General features: G+C 40.1%; 1 protein-coding gene and 1 pseudogene across 3 annotated transcripts in view; one reads left to right on the forward strand and one right to left on the reverse strand.

Annotated features, from left to right (window-relative positions):
• Positions 1-23632, forward strand: part of IFT88 (intraflagellar transport 88) — a 187376-nt gene that overhangs the window by 66534 nt on the left and 97210 nt on the right. For all 3 annotated transcript variants that reach the window (XM_037157650.2, XM_053663493.1, XM_053663492.1), the window contains 3 exons: positions 2082-2168; positions 18792-18891; positions 22469-22555. In XM_037157650.2, coding sequence (XP_037013545.1) covers positions 2082-2168; positions 18792-18891; positions 22469-22555 — 274 coding nt within the window. The remainder of the gene's footprint in view (positions 1-2081; positions 2169-18791; positions 18892-22468; positions 22556-23632) is intronic.
• LOC119058456 (tubulin alpha-1A chain-like) lies at positions 6983-14560 on the reverse strand (annotated as a pseudogene).

Genomic DNA, 23632 nt, shown 5'->3' on the forward strand with positions numbered 1-23632 from the left:
GAGAAAAAAGGAGAGAAACATCAAGAGAAACATTAATGTGTGGTTGCCTCTCACTCGCCCCCCTACTGGGGACTTGGCCTGCAATCCAGACATGTACCCTGACTGGGAATTGAGCTGTGGCCCTTTGGTTTGAAGGCCAGCACTCAGTCCACTGAGCCATACCAGCCAGGCCATTAGTATTTTTAAAGAAAGTGGTAAGTCGATTCTAGAATTTACATGGAAATATAAGGGGATTCAGAATAGCCAAAAGAATATTGTAAAGGAAGACAAAGTTGGAGGGCTCAAACTATAAAAAACTAAATCTACAGCAAGCAAGACAGTGTGGTAGTACTTAATCTAATAGCATAAAGATAGACATACAAATCATTGGAACGGAATTGAGAATTCAGAAATAAAGTCTTACATTTATAGTCTAAAGGTACCAATACAATTCCATGGGGGAAAAGATTGCTTTTTCAACAAATCATGTTGGGACAATAGATATCTTCATGCAAAAGAATGAAGCTGGATCTCTCTCACACCAAATACAAAAATTACTTCAGAATGGATTGTGGACTTAAATGTTAGGGCTAGATCTATACAATTCTTGGGGGCAAAACATAGAAGTAAATATTATTGACCTTGTGTTAGGCAATGGCTTCTTAGATTTGATACCAAAAGCATAAGAAAAGGAAAAAATACATGTAATGGACTTCATCAAAGTTAAAAAACTTTTGTTCTTTAAAGGATATCATAAAAAAAGTAAAAAAAAACAGTACAGAATGGGAGACAATGTTTGCAAGCCATGTATCCAAGAAGGGACTTATTTCTATAACATACGAACAACTCTTCCAATTCAATACTTAAAAGCCCAAACCCAGTAAAAATATACAAAGGATCTGAATAGACATTTCTTCAGAATAGATATGCAAATGCCTAATAAGCACAATACAAGATACTTAACTTCTGTGCTCACTAGGGAAATGCAACTCAACCCCATGAGATACCACTTCACACCCACTAGTGTGACTGTAATAAAAAAGACAGATGTAATAACAAGTACTGATGAGGATGTAGAGAAGATGAAATCTTATGTATTGATTTAGGAGTGTAAAATGGTACAGCCACTTTGGAAAACAGTATGGAAATTCCTCAAAATATTAAACCAGCAATTTCTCTCCTAGGTGTATACCTAAAGGAAATTAGAGCATATGTCCACACAATAATTATACAAAAATGTTTGTGGCATCATTATTCATGACAAGTAAAAAGTGGAAACAGCCCAAGTGTTCACAACTGATGGATACCTGATATATGGTCTATCTGTACAATAGAATACTAGTTAGCCATAAGAAAGAATGAAATACTGATGTGTGCTACAATATACATAAACCATAAAACATTACGATAAATATCAATCAAAGAAGCCAGTCACAAAAGACCAATATTCTGTGATTCTACGTATATGAATAAAAGGCATAGATGAGACAAATCTATACACTTTAATGGCCATTTCCTATCATGTCACAGACAGTGCAGGTTATGTAATGTCAGCTGCAGAGCCTTTTTTCTCTCTAGTGCCTCTTTCTTCCTTTAATTTGTTGACATGAATCAAACTAGAACTGAACTGTTGACTCAGAAGGCAATCATGGCTTCCATTTCCTAGTCATGATATTCAACCTGACTTAGAGATTTCTAGTACAGCTGTCCACCATTCAGTAGGCTTCACTGTATGTTAACTTTGATAGATAATATTCACACTTAAATTTTTTAAAAATCCTCACCCAAGATATTTCCTCGTTGCTTTTAGAGAGGGAGTGAGAAGCAAGGGGGTGGGAAGAAGGGAGAGAAAGAGAGAAAGAGAGATTGATTTTGAAATACCGATGTGAAGAACATGTATTGGTTACTTTACTATATATTCCCAGACCAGGGAATGAGCCCACAACCTGGTTATGTGCTCTGACCAGTAATTGAACCCACAGCCTCTCAGTGTATAGAACAGTGCTCCAACCAACTGAACCACACTAAGCAGGGCAACACTTAATTTTTTTTTAATTTATAGCATGTTTCTTTATAATTTTTTGTTTGTTTGTTTGACATAGAAAAGCCATGGCAGAAAAATACATCATGACAGCTGCAAAGCTCATTGCTCCTGTAATTGAAACATCTTTTGCTGTAGGATATGATTGGTAAGAGAAGTTCACTGTAACTGGATGGGTATGATATTTTCTTTTCATAATGTGTACTTCTATTGGCTTAAAATTTTATCTAATATGATTTGCAAATTTTTCTCTTATCTTGTTGGTTATCTTGTCACTTTGTTGATATTCTCCTTTGCTGTGCAGAAGCTTTTTACCTTGATATAGTCCCACTTGTTTACTTTTTGTTTGGTCCCTTTTGTAGGTATCATATCCAAAAAGTCATTGCCAAAACCAATGCCAAGGAGCTTTTTCCCTTTTTTCCCCTGGAAGGTTGATGGTTTTCATTTCTGATTTTATTTATTTGAGTCCAATCTTTTTGTTTTACCCAGGTAATTTACCTAAAAATGTATCTATCTTTATTAAAAAAAAACTAGCTTATTTTAATTGATCTTTTCTATTGTTTTTCTAGTTTGTTTCATTTATCTTCTCTGGTTTTTGTGGTATTTTTCTTTGTTATTTCTTTCTGCTAACTTTGGGCTTAGTATATTGTTTTGTTTTGTTTTCTGTTTTAGTTCCTTGAGGTGTAATGTTATATAGGTTTCTTTAATGATTGAATGTAGGTATTTATTGCTATCAGCTTCCCCTTTGGAACTGCCTTTGCTGCATCCTGTAAGTTTTGGTATGTTTTATTTTCATTTTATGTGTTTTAGGATTAAAAAAAATTTTAATGTCCTCTTTGACCCATTCATTATTCAGGGATATGATTTGGGCGGGGGGGTGTCAATTCCATCTTTACTGTGTCTCAGGCATTAGATGGTCATCACCAGTCAGCATCACAAGCCACTCACCTGCCATTCTTCTCTGTGTGAGCTATCTCTAGACTGAGTTTAGCCCTGGGATGTGATTTTTAATTTCCATATATTTGTCAACTTTTTAGTTTCCCTTTTGCTATTAATTCATAGTTCCATACCATTTGCTAAAGTCTACCCATTTATACCCTGCCATTTGCTAAGTTTGTTTTGTGGCAACACATGATTTATCCTGGAGAATGTTGCATGTTCACTTGAGAAGAATGTGTATTCTACTGCTGTTGGATAAAATATTCTGTATATGTCTGTTAGGTCACTGTGATCTAAGAGCAACTCTGTTCAACTCCAGTGTTTCCTTGTTGATTTTCTGTTTGGATAATTGATCCATTATTGAAAACAGTATATATTATGAATTCCCTATAATATATTATTGTATGGTTGTCTATTTCTCCCTGTAGATCTGTATTTGCTTAATATATTCTGGTGCTGTGATAGTAAAAACATATTTATGACTGTTATATCTTCTTTTTTTTAATATTAAATTTTATTTAGTTACTTTTCAAGTACATTTTTTTTATCTATTTCTCCCATCCCCCCCCCCGCCCAGTCTCCCCCCTCCCTCCCATTCCCCCCCCCCGTCCTCATCTCTGTGTCTTTCATACTTGTTCCTCAAAATCCCTCCCCCTTTTTCCCCTTAAGTTCCCTTCCCTCTCCCCTCTGGTCGCTGCCCACTTGTTCTCTATTTCAGTGTCTTTGTTTTTATTCTGTTTGCTTGTTTGTTTTATTCTCTAGTGATGAGTAGATCTTTTTGTTGTTAAATAATGACCTTCTTTATATTTTGCTGAAGTTTTTGACTTAAAGTCTATTTTGTCTGATATAAGTATAGTTACTTTGTGATTTTCTCTTATACATGGAATATCTTTTTCCTTCCCTTCACTTTGAAGCTATGCGTGTTCTTAAATCTGAAGTGAGTCTCTTTTAGGTATGATATAGTTAGGACTTTTTAAGAATTCATTCAGACACTCTATATTTTTTGATTGGATAATTTAATCCATTTACATTTAAAGTAATTTTTGATAGTAATATTCATAGGTTGCCCTGGCAGGTGTAGCTCAGTGGATTGAGTGCCCTGTGAACCAAAGGCTTGCAGATTTGATTTCCAGTCAGGGCACATGCCTGGATTGTGGACCAGGTCCCCAGCAGGGGGCACTGGAGAGGCAACCACACATTGGTATTTCTCTCCCTCTGTTTCTCCTTCCCTTCCCTTCTCTCTAAAAATAGATAAAATATTTAAAATATATTGATAGGTTAATTAGTAATTATTTATAGGTACTAATGTTATCTTATTGTATTCTGTCTCTTTTGTAGTTGCCTTATTCCTTCTTCTGCCTTTCTCTTTTGCTGTCTTTGTGAACTGATGATTTTATGTGGTGGCATGGTTTCATTCCCTTCCCTCTTTTGAGTATCTACTGTAGGTTTCTGCTTACATAAAACATCTTACAGAAACAGTCTGTGTTTAGCTAATAGCAACTTAACTTCAATTGCATATAAAAAGTCTACCCATTTATACTCCCCCCCATGATTTTGGTTTTTTATGTTACATTTACCTCTTTTTATATTATGTAATCACTGACAATTATAATTATACTTATTTTTAATACTTTTGTCTTATAACTTTTATACTAGACAAGTGATTAACACACCACTGTATCACATTAAAGTATTCTGAATTTTGTTATATAGTTCTTCTCCAGTATGCTTTATATATTTTTTAATATATCATATTAATTATGCCATTACAGTTGTCCTGTTTCCCCCCTTTCATTCCTCTCCACCCTGCACACCCCTCCCCCACCATTCTCCCCCCTTTAGTTCATGAACACATGTCTCAAGTTCTTTAGATTCTATATTTCCCATACTATTCTTGCCCTCCCCCTGTCTATTTTCTACCTACTGTCTATGCTACTTATTCTCTGTACCTTCTCCCCGCTTCTCCTCCCACTCCCCTGTTGCTAACCCTCCATGTGATCTCCATTTCTGTGGTTCCACTTCTGATCTAGCTGTCTTAGTTTGCTTTTGTTTTAGGTGTTGTTGTTAATAACTGTGAGTTTGCTGTCCTTTCACTGTTCATATTTTTTAAACTTCTTTTTCTTAGATAAATTCCTTTAACATTTCATATCATAAGAGCTTGGTGATGATGAACTCCTTGAATTTGATCTTATCTGAAAAGCACTTTATCTGCTCTTCCATTCTAAATGAAAGTTTTGCTGGATAGAGTGATCTTGGATGTAGGTCTTTGGATTTCATGACTTGGAATACTTCTTTCCAGCTTTTTGCCTGTAAAGTCTCTTTTGAGAAATCAGCTGACAGTCTGATGGGAACTCCTTTGTAGGTGACTGTCCCTTTATCTCTTGCTGCTTCTAGGATTCTCTCCTTCATTTTAATCTTGGCTAATGTAATGATGATGTGCCTTGGTGTGTTCCTTCTTGGGTCCAACTTCTTTGGGACTCTCTGAACTTCCTTGATTTCCTGGAAGTCTATTTATTGCCTTTGCCAGATTAGGGAAGTTCTCGTTTATTATTTGTTCAAATAAGTTTTCCACTTGTGGCTGTTCCTCTTCCCCTTCTGGTACCCCTATAATTTGGATGTTGGAATGTTTAAAGGTGTCCTGGAGGTTCCTAAGCCTCTCCTCATTTTTTTTGAATTCTTGTTTCTTCATTCTTTTTTGTTTGGTTATTTTTTTCTTCCTTCTGGTCCACTCCATTGATTTGAGTCCCAGTTTCCTTTCCATCACTATTGGTTTTCTGTGCATTTCCCTTCATTTCAATTAGTTTAGCCTTCATTTGTTCCTCTAATTTGTGACTAAAATCAATGAGTTCTGTGAGGGTCCTGATCACCAGTGTTTTGAACTGTGCATCTGATAGGTTGGCTATCTCTTGGTCACTTAGAATTATTGGCTCTGGGGCTTTGAACTGTTCTTGAGCCATAATTTTTTTGTCTTGTCTTGCCTGTTATATATGAGGGGCAGAGCCTTAAGGGTTCACCAAGGCAGGGCAACCCAGGTGGCTGGGTTATGATGCTGTATGTGGGGGGTGGGGTTAGAGAGGGGCAGTGGTGTTTGTTCTGCTCCCTCTCAGATTTCTGTCCCCTCTGCTGCTTCCCACAAGCAAACCTGGCCCCCCTGGTGCCGGCTCTTGCGTGTGTGGGCCTGTGTACCCTCCAGGACCCTGTGGGTCTCTCCAACAAACTCTGTAAGCCTGGGAGCTTCTCCTGGCACCTCAACCCCAAAAGTCTTTCCAGTTGGTGCTTTCAGGCTCTAATTCCCATCGCTGGGGCCCTAGCCTGAGTGATCTGTCTCACTGCTCACTCCTTTGCTTCGTTTATCTGCGCGCGAATGTGTGACTACAGTCAGCCAGCTGCCTTGCACCCTCATAGGGTCAGCCCATTGCCACTCCACATCTGGGATCTGCCAACTGCCGCCTGCACTCCTGGGTCAGTCCAGCCGATCTTTCCTGCCCCACCCTGACCCTGCTCCAGACAGCCACTGACTCTGCCCCTCTTACCAGTCTGGCTGAACAGTTCGTTGTTGTCGGACTTCCATATAGTTCAATTTTCTGTGTTTTGGCTGCTAAAACTTTGTTGTCTTTAAACTTGGTTGTGCGAGGAGGCACAGCGTTTTCACCTACGCCTCCATTTTGGCCAGGAGTCTGTTTTATATGTCTTATGTTTGCATGTTACTATTAGCATCTCTTGATTTATTTTGAAGAACTTCTTTCGGCATTCCTTGTATCGATAGGTCTAGTGATGATGAGTTCCTTCTGCTTTTGTTTATTTGGCTATAAGTCTTTCTCATTTAAGACAGGGAATACTTTATTCAAACCCATCAGAGAAATGAACTGGTTGGGTCTGTAACGACACATTATGTTTTAAACTATAGACCAGTAATTGTATATGAGTATACACTGCTACATACAAATTAACTGATCATACCACAACTTTTCAATGTTTAAAACAGAATAAGCTTCCCTATTAAAGCAGCACTGTTGGGACATTTTAACTTTAGTATTCCTCTCCTTCTTTCTCACCCTCTCCTTCAACAGAATCCACACCGACCTCCTCATAATCCTTCTCTAGGGCAGCCATGTCCTCACGGGCCTCAGAAAACTCTCCTTCCTCCATGCCCTCATCCACATACCAGTGGACAAAGGCACGCATGGCGTACATCAGGTCAAACTTGTGGTCCAGGCAAGCCCAGGCCTCAGCAATAGCTGTGGTGCTGCTCAGCACGCACAAAGCTCGCTGTACTTTGGCCAGGTCTCCACCAGGCACCACAGTGGGAGGCTGGTAATTAATGTCAACTTTGAAGACAGTGGGGCATCAGTCCACAAACTGGATGGTATGCTTGGTCTTGATGTCAGTGATGACAATTGAGATCTTTGGGAACCACGTCACCACGGTACAATAGGCAGCAAGCCATGTATTTACCGTGGCAAGGGTCACATTTCACCATCTGGTTTGCTGGCTCAAAGCATGCATTGGTGATCTCTGCTACAGAAAGCTGTTCATGATAGGCTTCCTCAGCAGAGATGACAGGGGCGTATGTGGCCAGAGGGAAGTGGACGTGTGGATAGGGCACCAGGCTGGTCTGGAATTTGGTCAGATCGACATTCAGGGCTCCCTCAAACCTGAGGGAAGCTGTGATGGAGGACACAATCTGACCTATCAACCTATTCAGGTTAGTGTAGGTTGGGCATTTGATATTGAGGTTTCTACGATATATCATAGATGGCCTCATTGTCAACCATGAAGGCACAATCAGAGTGCTCCAGGGTGGTGTGGGAGGTGAGGATGGAGTTGTAGGACTCCACCACAGCTGTGGAAACCTGGGGGGCTGGGTGAATGGAGAACTCCAGCTTGGACTTCTTGCCATAATCGACAGAGAGATGCTCCATCAGCAGGGAGGTAAACCCGGAACCAGTTTCCCCACCAAATCTGTGGAAAACCAAGAAGCCCTAAAGACCTGTGCACTGGTCACCCAGTTTCCAAATTCAGTCCAGGATGGGGTCAGTGATCTCCTTGCCAATGGTGTAGTGCCCACAGGCCTAGTTATTGGCAGCATCTTCCTTCCCTGTGATAAGCTGCTCAGGGTGGAAGAACTGGCAGCAGGTACCAGTGCAAACTTCAACAATGACTATGGGTTCCAGATCTACAAATACTGCCCTGGGCACATGCTTGCCAGCGCCTGTCTCACTGAAGAAGGTGTTGAAGCAGTCGTCTCCCCCAACAATGGTCTTGTCACTGGCATCTGGCCATCAGGCTGAATGCCATGTTCTAGGCAGTAGAACTCCCAGCAGGCATTGCTGATCTGGACACCAGCCTGCCCAACATGAATGGAGATGCACTTACACGTGGTTACTGCTTTGCGGCTGCCCCATTATTTCTTTAAATAAGCTTTCTGCCCCTTCTTCTTCTCTTTTTTGTTCTGGGATTCAAATACTACATAGATTATTTTCTGATATCCCATAATTTATATAAGCTTTTTTACTCTTATTCAATCTCTTATTTTGTTCCTCTGACTGAAGATTTCAAATGACTTGTATTCCAGTTCATTAACTCTTTCTCTTCTTGCTTGAGTCTCTTGTTGAAGCTTTTTATGAGTTCTTCAGTCATTATATTCTTCAACACTAGGATTTCTGTTTCTTTTTGTCCTCATCTGAGGATATGTTTTATTGATTTTAGAGAGAGAGGAAGGGGAGAGAGAAAAAAGAAAAACATCAATGTAAGAGAGAAACATCCATCAGTTGCCTCCCGTATATGCCCCAACTGGGGATTGAACCCACAATCTAGGTATGTGTTCTGACTGGGGATCAAACCCACAACATTTTTGGTATATTAGATGATGCTTCAACCAGCTAAGCCACCCAGCCAGGCCTGTGTTTTTTAATGGTTTCTAGGTCTTTGTTAAACTTCTCTATTTATTTATTCATTCACTGTGTTCTTAATTTCATTTAGTTTTCTGTGTTCTTGTAATCCATCAGATTTCTGTAAAAGAATTATTTTGAATTCTTTGTCAGGAAATTCATAGGTTCCCATTTTTGATGGTTACTCATTGGACTGTCATTAGTTTCTTTTGGTGGCGATATATTTCACTGATTATTTATGATACTGTGTCCCTGTGTTGGTTCTGTACATTTGGGAAACTGGGTACCTATTCCAGTCTTTGAAGATTGTCTCTGTTGGGCAAAGTCTCTTAACAATCAGCCTATCCAGAGATTCTGGGTGTACCATTGGTAGTGTTTTGGGGGAGGCTTGCTGCTGGAGTACTTGGCTGGGCAGGTCTGTTCCCTGAGTTATCAGGTTGGCAGGCCTAGTGCTTGGGTACATAGTGACCAGCCTGGTGCCTGGGTGTGGGAGTGGACCTCAAGCCTGGGTTCATTGGATAGACTTTTGCTTGAATCTGTGGTGATGGGGCTGGGACCTCAGTCTGTGTGGGCAGACCTGGATTTAGATCTTCAAGGGCAAATCAGGCACTAGGGACCCCTGGGATGGGTTCAGCATCTAGGTACACAGAGGCTGGTCTGGTACTAGGATAGGTCAGGAGACTACCTGGAGGCTAGGGCCATACAGGCCAGCCTGGTCCCAGAGCAAGCCTGGAGTCTGGGGCCTCAGGGGATGGCCTGGAAGTTAGGTCTGCAGAGGTTGTTATGGCACTTGGTACACCAGGTGCCTATGTTCATGGGGCTGGTCTGGGGTGACACAGACAGATGTTTAGGAGGCACATGAAACTTTTTGAAAGTAAAAGGTTAGTAAGGATAAAAGGGGTGATGGGAAGGACATTCTAAGTAGAGAGAAGAGTATTCTCAAAGATGCAAATTCTGGCAGCTCTTCTCCCATGGAGTCCTCGTGATAGTTAAGCCCTAAGGTTCTGAGGTATCCTCTTCATCCAGAACAATGAGAACTATGTACAATCTTTAAGAAAACTGAGGGAAAATGACCAATTTTCTGTAGGGCTGCAGAAACCCATTTGAGAAGGATAGGCACGAGAGCATGATGCATTTATCTTTGAGGCCCTTGGTTTATTAGCAGCACCACAGTGGATGAATCCATGTCTTAAATAGTTCCTGCTTTTCTGTCCTTCACACATTTGCTATCTCCCTGTCCTGGAATGCCCTTTCCATCATTTTTGTCAAGTCAGTCCTTACTTGTTCTTCTAAGTGAGTTCAGATATCTCTGGGATTCCTTTCTCCAGTGTGGTTTCAAGTCTCCACCCCTGTATTCTTTTATTCTTTACAAGAATTCTCACATAGAATATAACTCATTGGCCTGCTTCCCTCATAAGGACATGATCCGTATCTTATATATCCTTATATCCCTGTACCAAAAATTATTAACATAATGTCTGATGTACAGTAGACAGTAAATGTTTACAGAGTACATACCTGAATCAGTGGTTTCCAAATTATTTTCTTGAAGCTCTTGAAGGTTCATTAGCCATGTCTTCAGGTTAATTTCGGACAGAGGGTCATCGACAGGGGCACTGAGCAGGCAAGGTTTCAAGTCATCTCTCCCCACTTAAAGTATAGTGTCTCTTTTATAAATCAAAGTTAAAGATAAAAGATTTTGCTCGAAAGAAACTATCTTCTGCTTTAATAGTTTTAAACAACTGGTCTAGGACAGTGGTTCTGAAACATATTTTTAACTGGACACTCAGTAAAAAATATTTTTCCATTGTTTACTAAAATTTACAGTTTCATGAAATAAATAATCCTCATCCTTATTGTGTATAATGCCCATTGATAGTTTTTCTATTCTTTTTTTTTAAATAAGGCCCATGAGTCCTGACTGGTATGGCTCAATGGGTTTGTCATCCTGAAAACAAAAGGTTGCCAGTTCAGTTCCTGGTCAGGGCTCATGCCTGGGTTGCAGACTAGGTCCCCAGTTGGGAGTGTGCAGGAGGCAACTAATCAGTATTTCTCTCAAACATCAATGGTTCTCTCCCTTTCTTTCTCCCTCCCTTCCCCTCTCTCAAAAAATAATTTTTTTAACCTTAGAAAATAAAATGAGGGACTCCCAGTCAAGATGGCAGTGTAGGCAGATGGGGCTCACGTCTTCATACAACCACATCAAAATTACAACTAAAATATAGAAAAACCATCACTCAGGAACAACCAAAATCAAACTGAATGGGAGTCTGACAACCACAAAATTAAAGAATCCACATCCACCCAGGCTGGTAGGAGGGGCACAGATGCAGAATGGGCTGATCTGACACCCACGAGGATAACAATCCAGGAGGGATATTTTGGGAGCGAGGAGTCCCAAAAGCACACCAAGGCCCCCAGCCCAGGATTCCAGTGCCAGGAAGAAAGTCCCCACATCTTCTGACTGCAAAACGCAGCAGGCACTGAGCTGGGTCTTCACCCAGCTGGATCCCTAGGCAGTTCCTCTTAAAGAACCCATACATGGACTCTGCAACTGAGACTCTCTCTCAGCTCCAGCACCAGGGTAGCAGCTTGAAAGACACCATTGGTATACAATGAGAAACTGAAGTGTCCGGCATCCAGGCAAGCAGAGACAAAGGGACAATGGGCTCACTGTCCCTCTGATAAACCCTCCCCCTACAGAGCCTATAATCTGGTACCATATCTGAGACTCCAACAACCTGGCTAATACTGTTTGACCCACCTTGAAGATCCCCAAATGCTCTACCCCACCCAACTTACGGGTCCACCCAAGATACTTTTCCATAAGAATGGCTGGTATTGGCTCCTAAATCCTATCAAACAAGCAGCAGCTGGCTTCAGTGAGCCCTAGCCACAGCCAGATTAGTTTCACAGTTTGGCTTTACTTGGGAATCTCCAATCCCATCACAAGTAGCAGCCATCTCAGATTGCTATACAACTGAGGCAATGTGCCCCAGGCAAAACACAGGTGGGGGCTGACCTTGGCCTACACCACCCAGGAAATCCCAGGGCTAGCACACCCAGTGGACAGCTACAGACCACATCAGAGCACCACCACCCTCCCCCTGCACAGCTGACCCTCCATGGAGGGTGGAGTTTGGTGGTCAGTGGTCACAGCCAGTCCTTGCAGGTGACTGGCCTGGAAAAATCCTTCCCATTGTTCTGTCAACAATAATCAAGTCTTGACTACAAGAGGAGGGTGTACTTGGCCTACACAAAAGGCACACCTCAACATAGCTTGGGTGATAGGGGATGCTGTGCCACTGGACCTGCAGGACACCTACTACATTAGGCCACACTACCAAGACACGAAGTCAAAACAGCTCTACCTAATGCATAGACACAAACACAGGGAGGCTGCAAAAATAAGGAGACAAACATGGCCCAATTGCAAGAACTGATCAACACTCCAGAAAGAGCTCAATGACATGGAGATAAACAATCTCTCAGATGCAGAGTTCAAACCACTGGTTATAAGGATGCTGACAGAATTAACTGAGGACCTCAGCAGCATTAAAAAGACCCAGTCTGAAATGAAGGGTACGCTAATTGAAATAAAGAACAATTTACAGGGAAACAACAATAGAGTAGATGAAGCCAATAATCAAATCAATGATTTAGAACATAAGGAAACAAAAAAACAACCATGCAGAATAACAAGAAAAAAAGAATCCAAAAAAGTGAGGACAGTATAAACAGCCAGGGAAAACTTCAAGGGGTCCAACATTCACATCATAGGGGTGCCAAAAGGAGAATAGAAAGAGCAAGAAATTGGAAATCTATTTGAAAAAATAGTGAAAGAAAACTTCTCGAATTTGGTGAAGGAAATGGACATGCAAGTCTTGGAAGTACAGAGAGTCTCAATTATGATAGATGCAAAGAGGCCCACTCCAAGACACATCATAATTATAAGGCCAAAGTTTAAAGGAAGAGACTCTTAAAAGCAGCAAAAGAAAAGAAGTTAGTCATCAGATGGTTGCCAAGTGGGAGGGGGGAGGGAGAGCATGGTGATGAGGTAAGGGTATGAAGAAGTACAGATGGGACTTTTGACCAAGATGGAGGCATAGGTAGACACACTGTGCCTCCTCACACAACCAAAATAAGGACAACAAAAATTTAAAAACAAAATACAACCAGTACTGACAGAAAATTGAACTGTATGGAAGTCCAACAACCAAGGAGTTAAAGCAGGCACATTCATCCAGATTGGTAGGAGGGGTAGAGTTGGGCGGGAGGGCAGAAAGGGGTTTTGGCAAAAAAAAAGCAGTGGCTGGTGGATCCTGGGCGCACAAAGCAGTAGCTGGTGTACCCAGTGAGGCAGCAGATTGTGGAGGGGCGTGGCACTCAAGGCAGCCAGCAGAACCGGGCATTCCACATTCGTGTGCAGATAAACCAGGTGAAACTGGGGAGGGAAACAGGGTCCCAGCACAGGGAAATAAAGCCTTAAAACACCAATTGAAAACACCTATGGGGGGGGTTAGACGCTGAGAGAGACTCTCAGCCTCACAGGAGCGTTCATTGGAGAGACCCACAGGGTCCTATAACATACACAAGCCCACCCACACGGAAATCAGCACCTGAAGGGCCCAATTTGCTTGGGGGAAGCAGGAGAAGTGACTGAAATCTGTCAGAGAGTGGAGCAGGCGCCATTGTTCACTGTCAGACTTCTGCCCCACATACAGCGTCACAACCCAGTGACTGGGTTGCCCCGCCCAGGTGAACACCTAAGGCTCCACCCTCACTATGTAACAGGTGCGTCAAAACAACAATAACAAAAGGCCCAAACGAAAGAACAGATGAAAGCTCCAGAAAAAATATAACTATGCGATGAAGAGATAGACAGCCTATCAGATGCACTATTCAAACCACTGGTGATTAGAATGCTCACAGAATTGGTTGAATTTGGTTGCAAATTAGATGACCAAGTGAAGGCTACCCTAAGTGAAATAAAGAAAAATATACAGGGAACCAATAGTGATGGGAAGGAAACTGGGACTTAGATCAATGGAGTGGACCAGAAAGAAGAAACAACCAAACAGAAAAGAAGGAAGAAACAAGAATTCAAAAAAATTAGGAGAGGCTCAAGTGTTACAGAACACAGGACCAAGGTGGGTACAATATACTGTTACCAAAAGTACCCCCCACTAGGTTCACATGTCCACCGCCAGAGGAAAGACATCTCTCAATGCCAGAGATTTGTGAGAAGGAAAGGAAATGTTTATTTAAAGATATACAGACTTAAAGTAGTGACCTAATGTCTTCATTAAAACATCAAAAGTCCTTTAGGGTACCCACAGATGTGCATAGTCCTTCCTTCTCCCTCTGCCCTAATTTGGGATACTGTATCTCAGGAAAAGAAGTAGATTCAGGTTCCCGACACCATCAGCTGTGTCATTGGCCAGAATCAAGCAGTATGGTTCTCCTCTGCAAAGCTGTGGGGATCTGCATTCTGCCAAAGCCAAGTGGCGGTTCTCTGCTAAAGCCACATGGTGATTTTCCCTCACCTGGCTGCGAAGGTTCCCACTCTGGCAAAACTGTGTGGTTCTCCTTGGTAAAGCTGCAAAAGGGTCCCCACTCTGCCAAGACCATGTGTTTCTCCCCTCCACCAAAGCTGCAGGGATCTGCACTCTGGCAAAACTGCGTGGTTCTCTCCCTTAATGGCCGCCATACCTCCGTTTAAACCCCTGCACCAGTCCTCCTCTGAAGCCCCATTTCTGACTCTTCCCACAATTGGCTTCACTTGCCAGCACTCCCATATCCTTCCAGCCTTACTGGGATGCCATAGTGGGTCTGGGCAGGCTTGGAACCTAGTCATCTCCAAGCTGTCACACAGGCACTGTAACCAGGGAGTTGCCTCCCAGTTACATCTCAGGTGGAAGTCACTTTCATCCCCCTGGCTCAAGGCATGGTCACAGTTATTTAACATATCTATGCAACCAGTTAAAGGTTATAGATATGTTAAATGACCATGTCAGAGGTTAGCTGCAAAGCTACTGCTATGCAAAACAGCTCTCCTTGTTCCTGCTCCATGTGTTTCTTCCCCGCAACTGATACCTGTTGGGGGAAGGGGTGAGCACATCTTATATATCTTTCTAATATTTCCTGGACACCTTGAGTTCTGGACCCATTGCAAATCCCTGTTTGGGGCCCCCCTCTTGGCTGTACCCTGTTACATTAGGAACTTCCAGGATATCTTTAAACATTCCAGCATCCAAATTATAGGGGTACCAGAGGGTGAAGGGGAAGAGCAGCAAGTGGAAAACTTATCTGAATAAATAATAAAGAAGAACTTCCCCATCCTGGCAAAGGAAATAGACTTCCAGGAAGTCCAGGAAGCTCAGAGAGTCCCAAAGAAGTTGGACCCAAGAAGGAACACACCAAGGCACATCATCATTACATTAGCCAAGATTAAAATAAAGGAGAGAATCCTAGAAGCAGCAAGAGATAAGGGGACAGTCACCCACAAAGGAGTTCCCATCAGACTGTCAGCAGATTTCTCAAAAGGGACCTTACAGGTAAGAAGGAGCTGGAAAGAAGTATTCCAAGTCATGAAATCCAAAGACCACAACCAAAATTGTTCTATCCAGCAAAGCTTTCATTTAGAATGGAAGGGCAGATAAAGTGCTTCTCAGATAAGGTCAAATTCAAGGAGTTCATCATCACCAAGCCCTTATTATATGAAATGTTAAAGGGACTTATCTAAGAAAAAGAAGTTAAAAAAACATGTACAGTAAATTGACAGCAAACTCACAATTATTAACAACCACACCTAAAACAAATAAAAAACTAAGCAAACAACTAGAACAGGGACAGAATCATAGAAATGGAGATCATATGGAGCATTAGCAACAGGAGAGTGGAAGGAGGAGAGAGAGGGAAAGGTACAGAGAATAAGCATAGATGGTAGGTAGAAAATAGACAGGGGGTAGGAATAGTATGGGAAATGTGGAAGCTAAAGAACTTACAAGTATGACACATGGACATGAACTAAAGGGGGGGATATGGGTGGGAGAGGGGGTGGAGGGGATGAAGGGGGGAAAATGGGACAACTAATAGCATAATCAATAATATATATATTTTAAAAGATACAAGATATAAATTTTTTTAAAGAAGTACAAATGGTAGTTATAAAATAACCATGGGGATGGAAAGTACAATATAAGAAGTAGAGTAGCCAAAGAATTTATAGGCATGACCTATGGACATGAACAATGGTGGGAGGATTTCCTGAGGGAGTAGGGAGTGCTAGGTGGAAGAGGGCAAAAGAGAAAAAATCAGGACAACTGTAATAGCATAATTAATAAAATGTTATATATAAATAAATAAAAGATAAGGCTCATGATTCTTATTTTAAATTAATTATGTTAATTCATTAATCCTAAATTGGTTTCAGCTGACCTCAATTTTAAAACGCATAGGTCTTAGTGCAATGGGTTTTGGTATCAGTAAAAATTAGGTTCAGATTTCCAGCCAAGATGGAGGCACAAGTAGATAAACTTTGCCTCCTCTCACAGCCAAAAGAAGGACAACAACAATAAATTTAAAAACAAAAAACAACCAGAACTGCCAAAAAACTGTGTGGAAGTTCAACAACCAAGGAGTATGAACATTCATTCATACTGTTTGGAAAGGTGGAGAAAAAGCATGGCAAGGTCCTGGCTGGAGGACACTGTGGGCAAGGCAGTGGCTGGTGGTCCTACATTTGCATGTGGATAAACCGGGAGGAACAACTAGGGAGCAAGAAAGACTGTGCAACCCAGGGTTCTAGCTCAGGAAAATAACATTTCAAAACTTCTAGCTGTAAAAACCTGTGGAGCTTGCAGTGGTGGGAAAAACTTCCAGCCTCACAGGAGAGTTTGTTGGAGAGAACCACAATGTCATAGAACATACACAAATCCACTCACCCAGGAATCAGCATTAGAAGAATCCAATTTGATTGTGGATAGCAGGGAAAGTGACTGAAAGCTGGTTGAGAGCTGAGCAAATGGCATTGTTCACTCTCCTACTCCTCCTTCACATATATCAACACAATACAGGCACAAGGGTTTCCCTGCCATGGTGAATAGCTAAGGCTCTAGCCTTTAGAACAGAACAGGTGCACCAAGACAAAGAAATATAGCCCAAATGAAAGATCAGATCAAAGCTCCAAAAACAGAACTAAGCAATGAAGAGAGAGCCAACCTATCAGCTGCAGAGTTCAAAACACTGGCGATCAGGATGTTCACAGAAATGGTTCAGTATGGTCACAAAATGGAGAAAAAGTAAAGGCTATACCAAGTGAAATAAAGGAAAATGTACAGGGAACCAACAGTGACTCAAATCAACACTTTGGAGCAGAGGGAAGACATAAACAGTCAACCAGAACAGAATGAATTAACAAGAATTAAAAAAAAATGAGAAGAGGCTTAGGAACCTCCAGGACAACTTTAGACATTCCAACATCTGAATCATAAGGGTGCCAGAAGGAGAAGAGGAAGAGCAAGAAACTGAAAACTTATTTGAACAAATAATGAAGGAAAACTTCCCCAATCTGGCAAAGGAAACAGACTTCCAGGAAGTCCAGGAAACTCAGAGAGTCCCAAAGAAATTGAATCTATGAAGCACACACCAAGGCACATCATAATTACATTAGCCAAGATTAAAATGAAGGAGAGAATCCTAGAAGCAGCAAGAGATAAGGGGACAGTCAACTACAAAGGAGTTCCCATCAGACCGTCAGCTGATATCTGAAAAGAAGCCTTGCAGGCAAAAAGATGCTGGTAAGAAATATTTGAAGTCATGAAAGGCAAGGCCCTACATCCAAGATTACTCTATCCAGCAAAGCTATCATTTAGAATGGAAGAGCAAATAAAGTGCTCCCAGATAAGGTCAAGTTAAAAGCCCTTATTATATGAAATATTAAACACACTTATCTAAGAAAAAGAAAATGAAAAATATGAACTGTTAAATGACAACAAACTCACAACTATCAACAAATGAACCTAAAAAAAAAACCTAAGAAAATAACTAGAACAGGAACAGATTCACAGAAATAGAGATCACATGGAGGATTATCAGCGGGGAAGGGGAGGAGGGAGAAGTGGGGAAAAGGTACAGGGAATAAGCATAAGTGGTAGGTACAAAATAGACAGGAAGAGGTTAAGAACAGCATGGGAAATGGGGCAGCCAAGGAACTTATATGTGTGACCCATGGACATGAAGTAAGGTCGAGGTATGATGGTGGGAGGGGGGAGGGTACAGGGTGGAGGGGAATAAAGGGGAGAAAAAATGCAACAAGTGTAATAGCATAATCAATAAAATATATATTAAAAAGTCAGATTCAAATTTTTACTTGACAGTTTTCTACCTTAGGCCTTAGGCCCATTTCCTAGAGACAGTGCCTGTCTTTCAGGGTTTTTGTGAGCATTAAATGTGATAATGACTTTAAAGGAATTAGCACAGTGCCTGATACAGATAAAAATAGATGTTCTATGTGCTTTGGGAAATGGATATACTATATTCTGTTCAAGTTTGCACAAAAAATTAAATATATTCTGCAATTTTTATTGACTGTCCATCAGAGTATTTAAGATCAAATAATACAGAAACAATTTTGTCTGTTAGTAATTGAAATTGTTTTAGTAAATCCATAAATCAGAATCTAGGTATTAATCAAATTTTATTTAAAATGCACTACCATAAATAATTAGAAGTGACAGCAGGCTAATGAAAAATTGGGGAAATTAGTTTAGAACTGAAGACTTCAGTAACTTAATGCCTTTATTGGAAGAAATCAATTACTTAGCCTTACAGAACATTAGGGGCACTATAAAATTTTTTCAATAGTCACATGTAAAAAAACCCACCAACAAAACAAATATACTAAAACAAAATAATCCTTTTTCCACTTTACATTGTAGGTGTGTGGAAGTTGTGAAAGCTTCTCAATACATAGAGCTAGCAAATGACCTGGAAATAAACAAAGCAATTACATTCTTGAGACAGAAGGACTTTAACCAAGTAAGTTTTAAAATTAGATGAAATTTCATATGTTAATTGATCAAAACAATAGTATTTGGAAACTTCTATCTGAAGTAATGTTACCTCTGAATGTTCTGAAGTTGAGTGGTTTCTGTATGGACATTAATTTCGTTAGTATGGTATTACTTTGAATTTTGACCTGTTTGTCCTGTTTCTTAAAATGTAAATGCTATACATGTAAAATGTGCTTGGTTGCTAACTTACTAAATCAAATTCTAGTCCAGAGATCAACTTTCTCGTGGAAGTTTTCAAGCTGTAGCCTGAAGCTGTAAGGCTTTTTCAGAATTAAGTATTATATGTAGGAGAAGGAAGGCCAGGAGTTGGAAGAGCAGCCTGAGCCTTCCATCCACTATTTGCACGTTGGCAGCTTTCCTCTTCTCTGTCTTACGTTGTTGGTTTACTCACTGACATTGCATCAGCCTAAAAGAGCCCTTTGACAACAGTTTCAGAACCCTCCAGGACCTCTCACTGCTACCACAGCTTTCTTACTATCTTAGGTAGAGGTGGAACAGGTGAGAGACATAGTTGTGACAAAACCAGAATAGCCCTGGCTCAAGGTGGCTCAGTCAGTTTGAGCATCATCCCATACACCAAAAGGTTGTGAGTTCTATCCCCAATCAAGACACATACCTATGTCATGGTTTCGATCCTAGGTCAGGACACGTACAGGTTTTGTTTTTATAAGAAGTACTGTTATAGGTCACAAAATAGAAAAAAAAAATATTTGCCAATTTTCTCAATATTTTTAAATGTCTTTTTAGAAAGATTTAATAATGTATTGTCATAATTCATGATTTTAATAGCAATTAGTTTTGCCTGCTTTTTTAAATTTTTCATTTATTTATTTTTAGAGAGAAGGGAAGAGAGGGAGAAAGAGGGAGAGAAATATCATTGTGTGGTTGCCTCTCCAGTGCCCCCTACTGGGGACCTGGCCTGAAACCCAGGCTTGTGCCCTGATTGCGAATTGAACCAGTGACCCTTTAGTTCGCAGGCCAGCACTCAGTCCACTGAGTCACACCAGCCAGGGCAGTTTACCTGTGTTTTAAGAATGTAATTTCTGTTTTGTTTTCAACATGGGTGTCACATACCAGGGAGCAGCTTTCTTTCTCTCTCACATGACTTCAGAATTTAATGGCTATGTGTTAATTCCTTTTCATGTGCCTTATATTTTTAATTAGCCCATACGTTTGCAATGCAATCCAAAAGTAAAGATGAAAACATCTTAATTCTTATTCAAAGTGAAATGCAGCTTATAAACTTACATAAATAGTGCCTTTTCCATGAATAGTATGGAGTCTGAGTGAGGGTCAATGAGACTACTTCCATGGGTGAGTAATACAATAGCAGTCACCTCAGGTATAAATTTTAGGAGTTTCTTGGCAGTTTTGTAAAGTAAATCAGAAAGAGAATCTCAAAAGAAAGGGCACGTTTGGATTTTTTTCCTTCCAGAATTTTACATTGTGAAATTATAAACTGCTGGCCTAGAAACTCCCAACAGTTTTTAAAGTAGTCAAAAAACATGTAAAAGATGAATTATTTATTCATATTATAACCAAGATTTATGGAATCTAGTATGATACTTTAAGGTCTGATGCTTGAATAGCATTCATGTCAGACTTTGTCAGGTATTTTCAGTACCAATAGCTGATGGCCATTTTAAAAGCTCAGATAGGATCTTTGCATGGACACAGTGCTCTCCAAGAGCAGGAGGAACCACAAGGCGAAGCATTTTCTACTCAGTAAATGCATTTGAAGGCCAGGAACAGAGGGAGGGAGCATCCATCATCTTTCTCTACTTTTTCCCCCCTGATATTTTTCAGTAATTTCTAAGTTGATAACTCATTCATTTTTTATGCAAGGTGTCTGACCATTCCAACTGTCCTGTTTGGTTATGATGATCTCAGACCTCGAGGTGGTTAAAAGTGTACTTTGATATCTCATGGCTTGAAAATGTATTGGGTTGGCCAAAAAGTTTGTTTGTTTGTTTGTTTTTCATAAGATGGCTCTAGTAGTGCTTAGTTGTCTTTAACTTTATTCAGAACAATTTAGTTTTATTGTATTGTGGCAGCCAACATACAGCGTGCATTTTTTAAAAAAACATCAAAATCAATGAATTTTTGTGTAGCCATTTTAATATTGAAGATGGAAGAAAATACATAACATCTTCAGCATATTATGCTTTATTATTTCAAGACAGGTAAAAATGCAACTGAAATGCAAAAAAAGATTTCTGCAGTATATGGAGAAGGTGCTGTGACTGATTAAATGTGTCAAAAATGGTTTGCAAAGTTTCATGCTGGAGGTGTCTCAAGGGACGATGCTCCAAGTTGGGTAGATCAGTTGAAGTTGATAGCAGTCAAATCAAAACATTAATTGAGAATAATCATCATTATACCATATGAGAGATAGCCAACATATTCAAAATATCCATTTCAAACAATCAAAGTTATACCACATGGGAGATTGCTAATATACTGAAAATGTCCATATCGGTAAAGCTATCAGTGAAAATGAAAAAAAATGTCTTTATTACAGAAAAAAAAAACATACAGACTTTTTGGCCAACACGATAGTTATATTTAGGTCCACTTCAGATGATTTTTTGTAATACTCCTAGAATTATTTTCTGTCATCAGTTTTGGAAAATTCTCAGCCACTGGTCTTTCTTCCCTTTCAGGAATTCCAGTATGTTTATATGAGATTTCCCGGTGTTTATCTATGTCTCTTATGGTCTTTTCTAAGAGTGTTTTTGAGCCTTTTAGTTTGCTGTGCTTATTTTATTCAGTTGGAACATTTCCTAGGATCTTGTTTAGCCATCGAATCCTGGTTGCCTCAGTAGCTCTCCAATGTTTTCGAAAAATATTTTTAGGCCCTGACAGTGTGTTGGGCATTGTCCTACAAACCAAGAAGTTCACCATTCGATTCTCAATCAGGACATATGCCTTTGTTGCAGGCCAGAATCCTAGTTGGGGGCATGCAAGAGGCAACGAATCAGTGTTTCTCTTGTGCATCGATGTTTCTCCCTCTCTTTCTCCCTCCCTTCCCCTCTCTCTAAAAATAATGAAATCTTTAAAATATATATATATTTAGTATTTTATCTAACTTTCCTAATTGTTCTCTGTGGGAGAATGGTCTTCTGTGGGCTGTTTTCTAATAGCCAGAAGCAGAAATTTTAGAATTATTTTGCAAAGAGCAAATTGGGTCATGTTTTTTAGGTAAAGCCTTACTACCCACTTCATTATGCAGGACAGACTAAAACTGTGTCACAAGACTCACAGGCTCAATGTTTACTGCTCTCTTCAGCTATATATAATCTGCCATTAATCCCATCTATTTTTTTCTTAATTTTAGTTATGGTATTTTTAGTGATATTTTATTTTTTATGAATTTTAATTCTCAAATGAAATTCTCATCTTGTCATCTGGTTTTTTCAGTATATTAATATACAGTCTTTTGTTCATCCCTGGTCATACACTTCATACTAATTTTTTCCCAGGTGTAAGCCTGAACACTGTCATGTTACAATGGTGGTAACTTCCAGGTATTTCATTTCTAGGCTGTAGAGACCTTAAAAATGTTTGAAAAAAAGGACAGTAGAGTGAAGAGTGCAGCTGCGACCAACCTTTCATTCCTGTATTATTTGGTAAGTTTTATGTTTTTACCCCTAAGAGTTGATAATGTGGTATTTTCATGTTACTGAATTTCTGCCTATGGAGCTGACCTAAGGAGAGGTTCTGGAGAGGACATGCAGAATGTCAGTGAAACAAGGTATTTGGAGATTCAGGTCATGACAGTTCTGGTCCAGGGGTTGAGTGTATGGGTGTGAGTGAGAACACCATCTTAGGAGAAGGGAGGGTAAAAAGTGGTGGTGGGAAGCATCACATCCAGGAATTGTAGAGCATAGACCTGGGGGATGAACTGGAGGTACTTTTTACTTACATGCTAATAATAACAAAAGTGACATCTTATGTTATACAACTTATATAAAGTCAAAGCAATGTATAGATTCAACACAACTCCTGTTAAAATATCAGTGGCATGTTTCACAGATCTAGAATAAATATTTCAAAAGTTTGAACCAAAAAGAACCAAAAAGACCCTGAAAAGCCTCAGCAATCTTGAGAAAGAAGAACAAAATAGGAGGGATCACAATACCCAATATCAAACTGTACTACAAGTCCACTGTAATCAAAACAGCCTGGTATGGGCATAAGAACAGACACATAGACCAGTAGAACAGAACAGAAAGCCCAGAAATAAACCCATGTGTCTATGGTCAATTAATATTTGACAGAGTGGATAGAAGCATAAAATGAAGTAAAAACAGCCTCTTCAACAAATGGTATTATTGGGAGATCTGGACAGCTACATGCAAAAAAATAAATAAATAAAACTCAACCACCAACGTACACCATACACAAAAACAAACTCGAGATGGGTAAAAGGCTTAAATATAAGTCATGATACCATAAAAGTCCAAGAGGAAAACATAGGCAGGAAAATTTCAGATATCCTATGTAGCAATATTTTTGCTGATCTATCTTAGGGCAAGGGAAATAAATGAAAAAATAAACAAATGGGACTACATCAAACTAAAAAACCTCTGCATGACCAAAGAAACCATCATCAAAATGAAAAGGGAACTAACCATATGGGAGAACATGTTTGCCAGTGATACATTGGACAAGGGTTTGATCTCCAAAATATATAAAGAACTAAT

Source organism: Artibeus jamaicensis, unplaced genomic scaffold (genome assembly GCF_021234435.1).
Source record: "Artibeus jamaicensis isolate MK-2021 breed Jamaican fruit bat unplaced genomic scaffold, CSHL_Jam_final contig_3188, whole genome shotgun sequence".
NCBI lineage: Eukaryota > Metazoa > Chordata > Mammalia > Chiroptera > Phyllostomidae > Artibeus > Artibeus jamaicensis.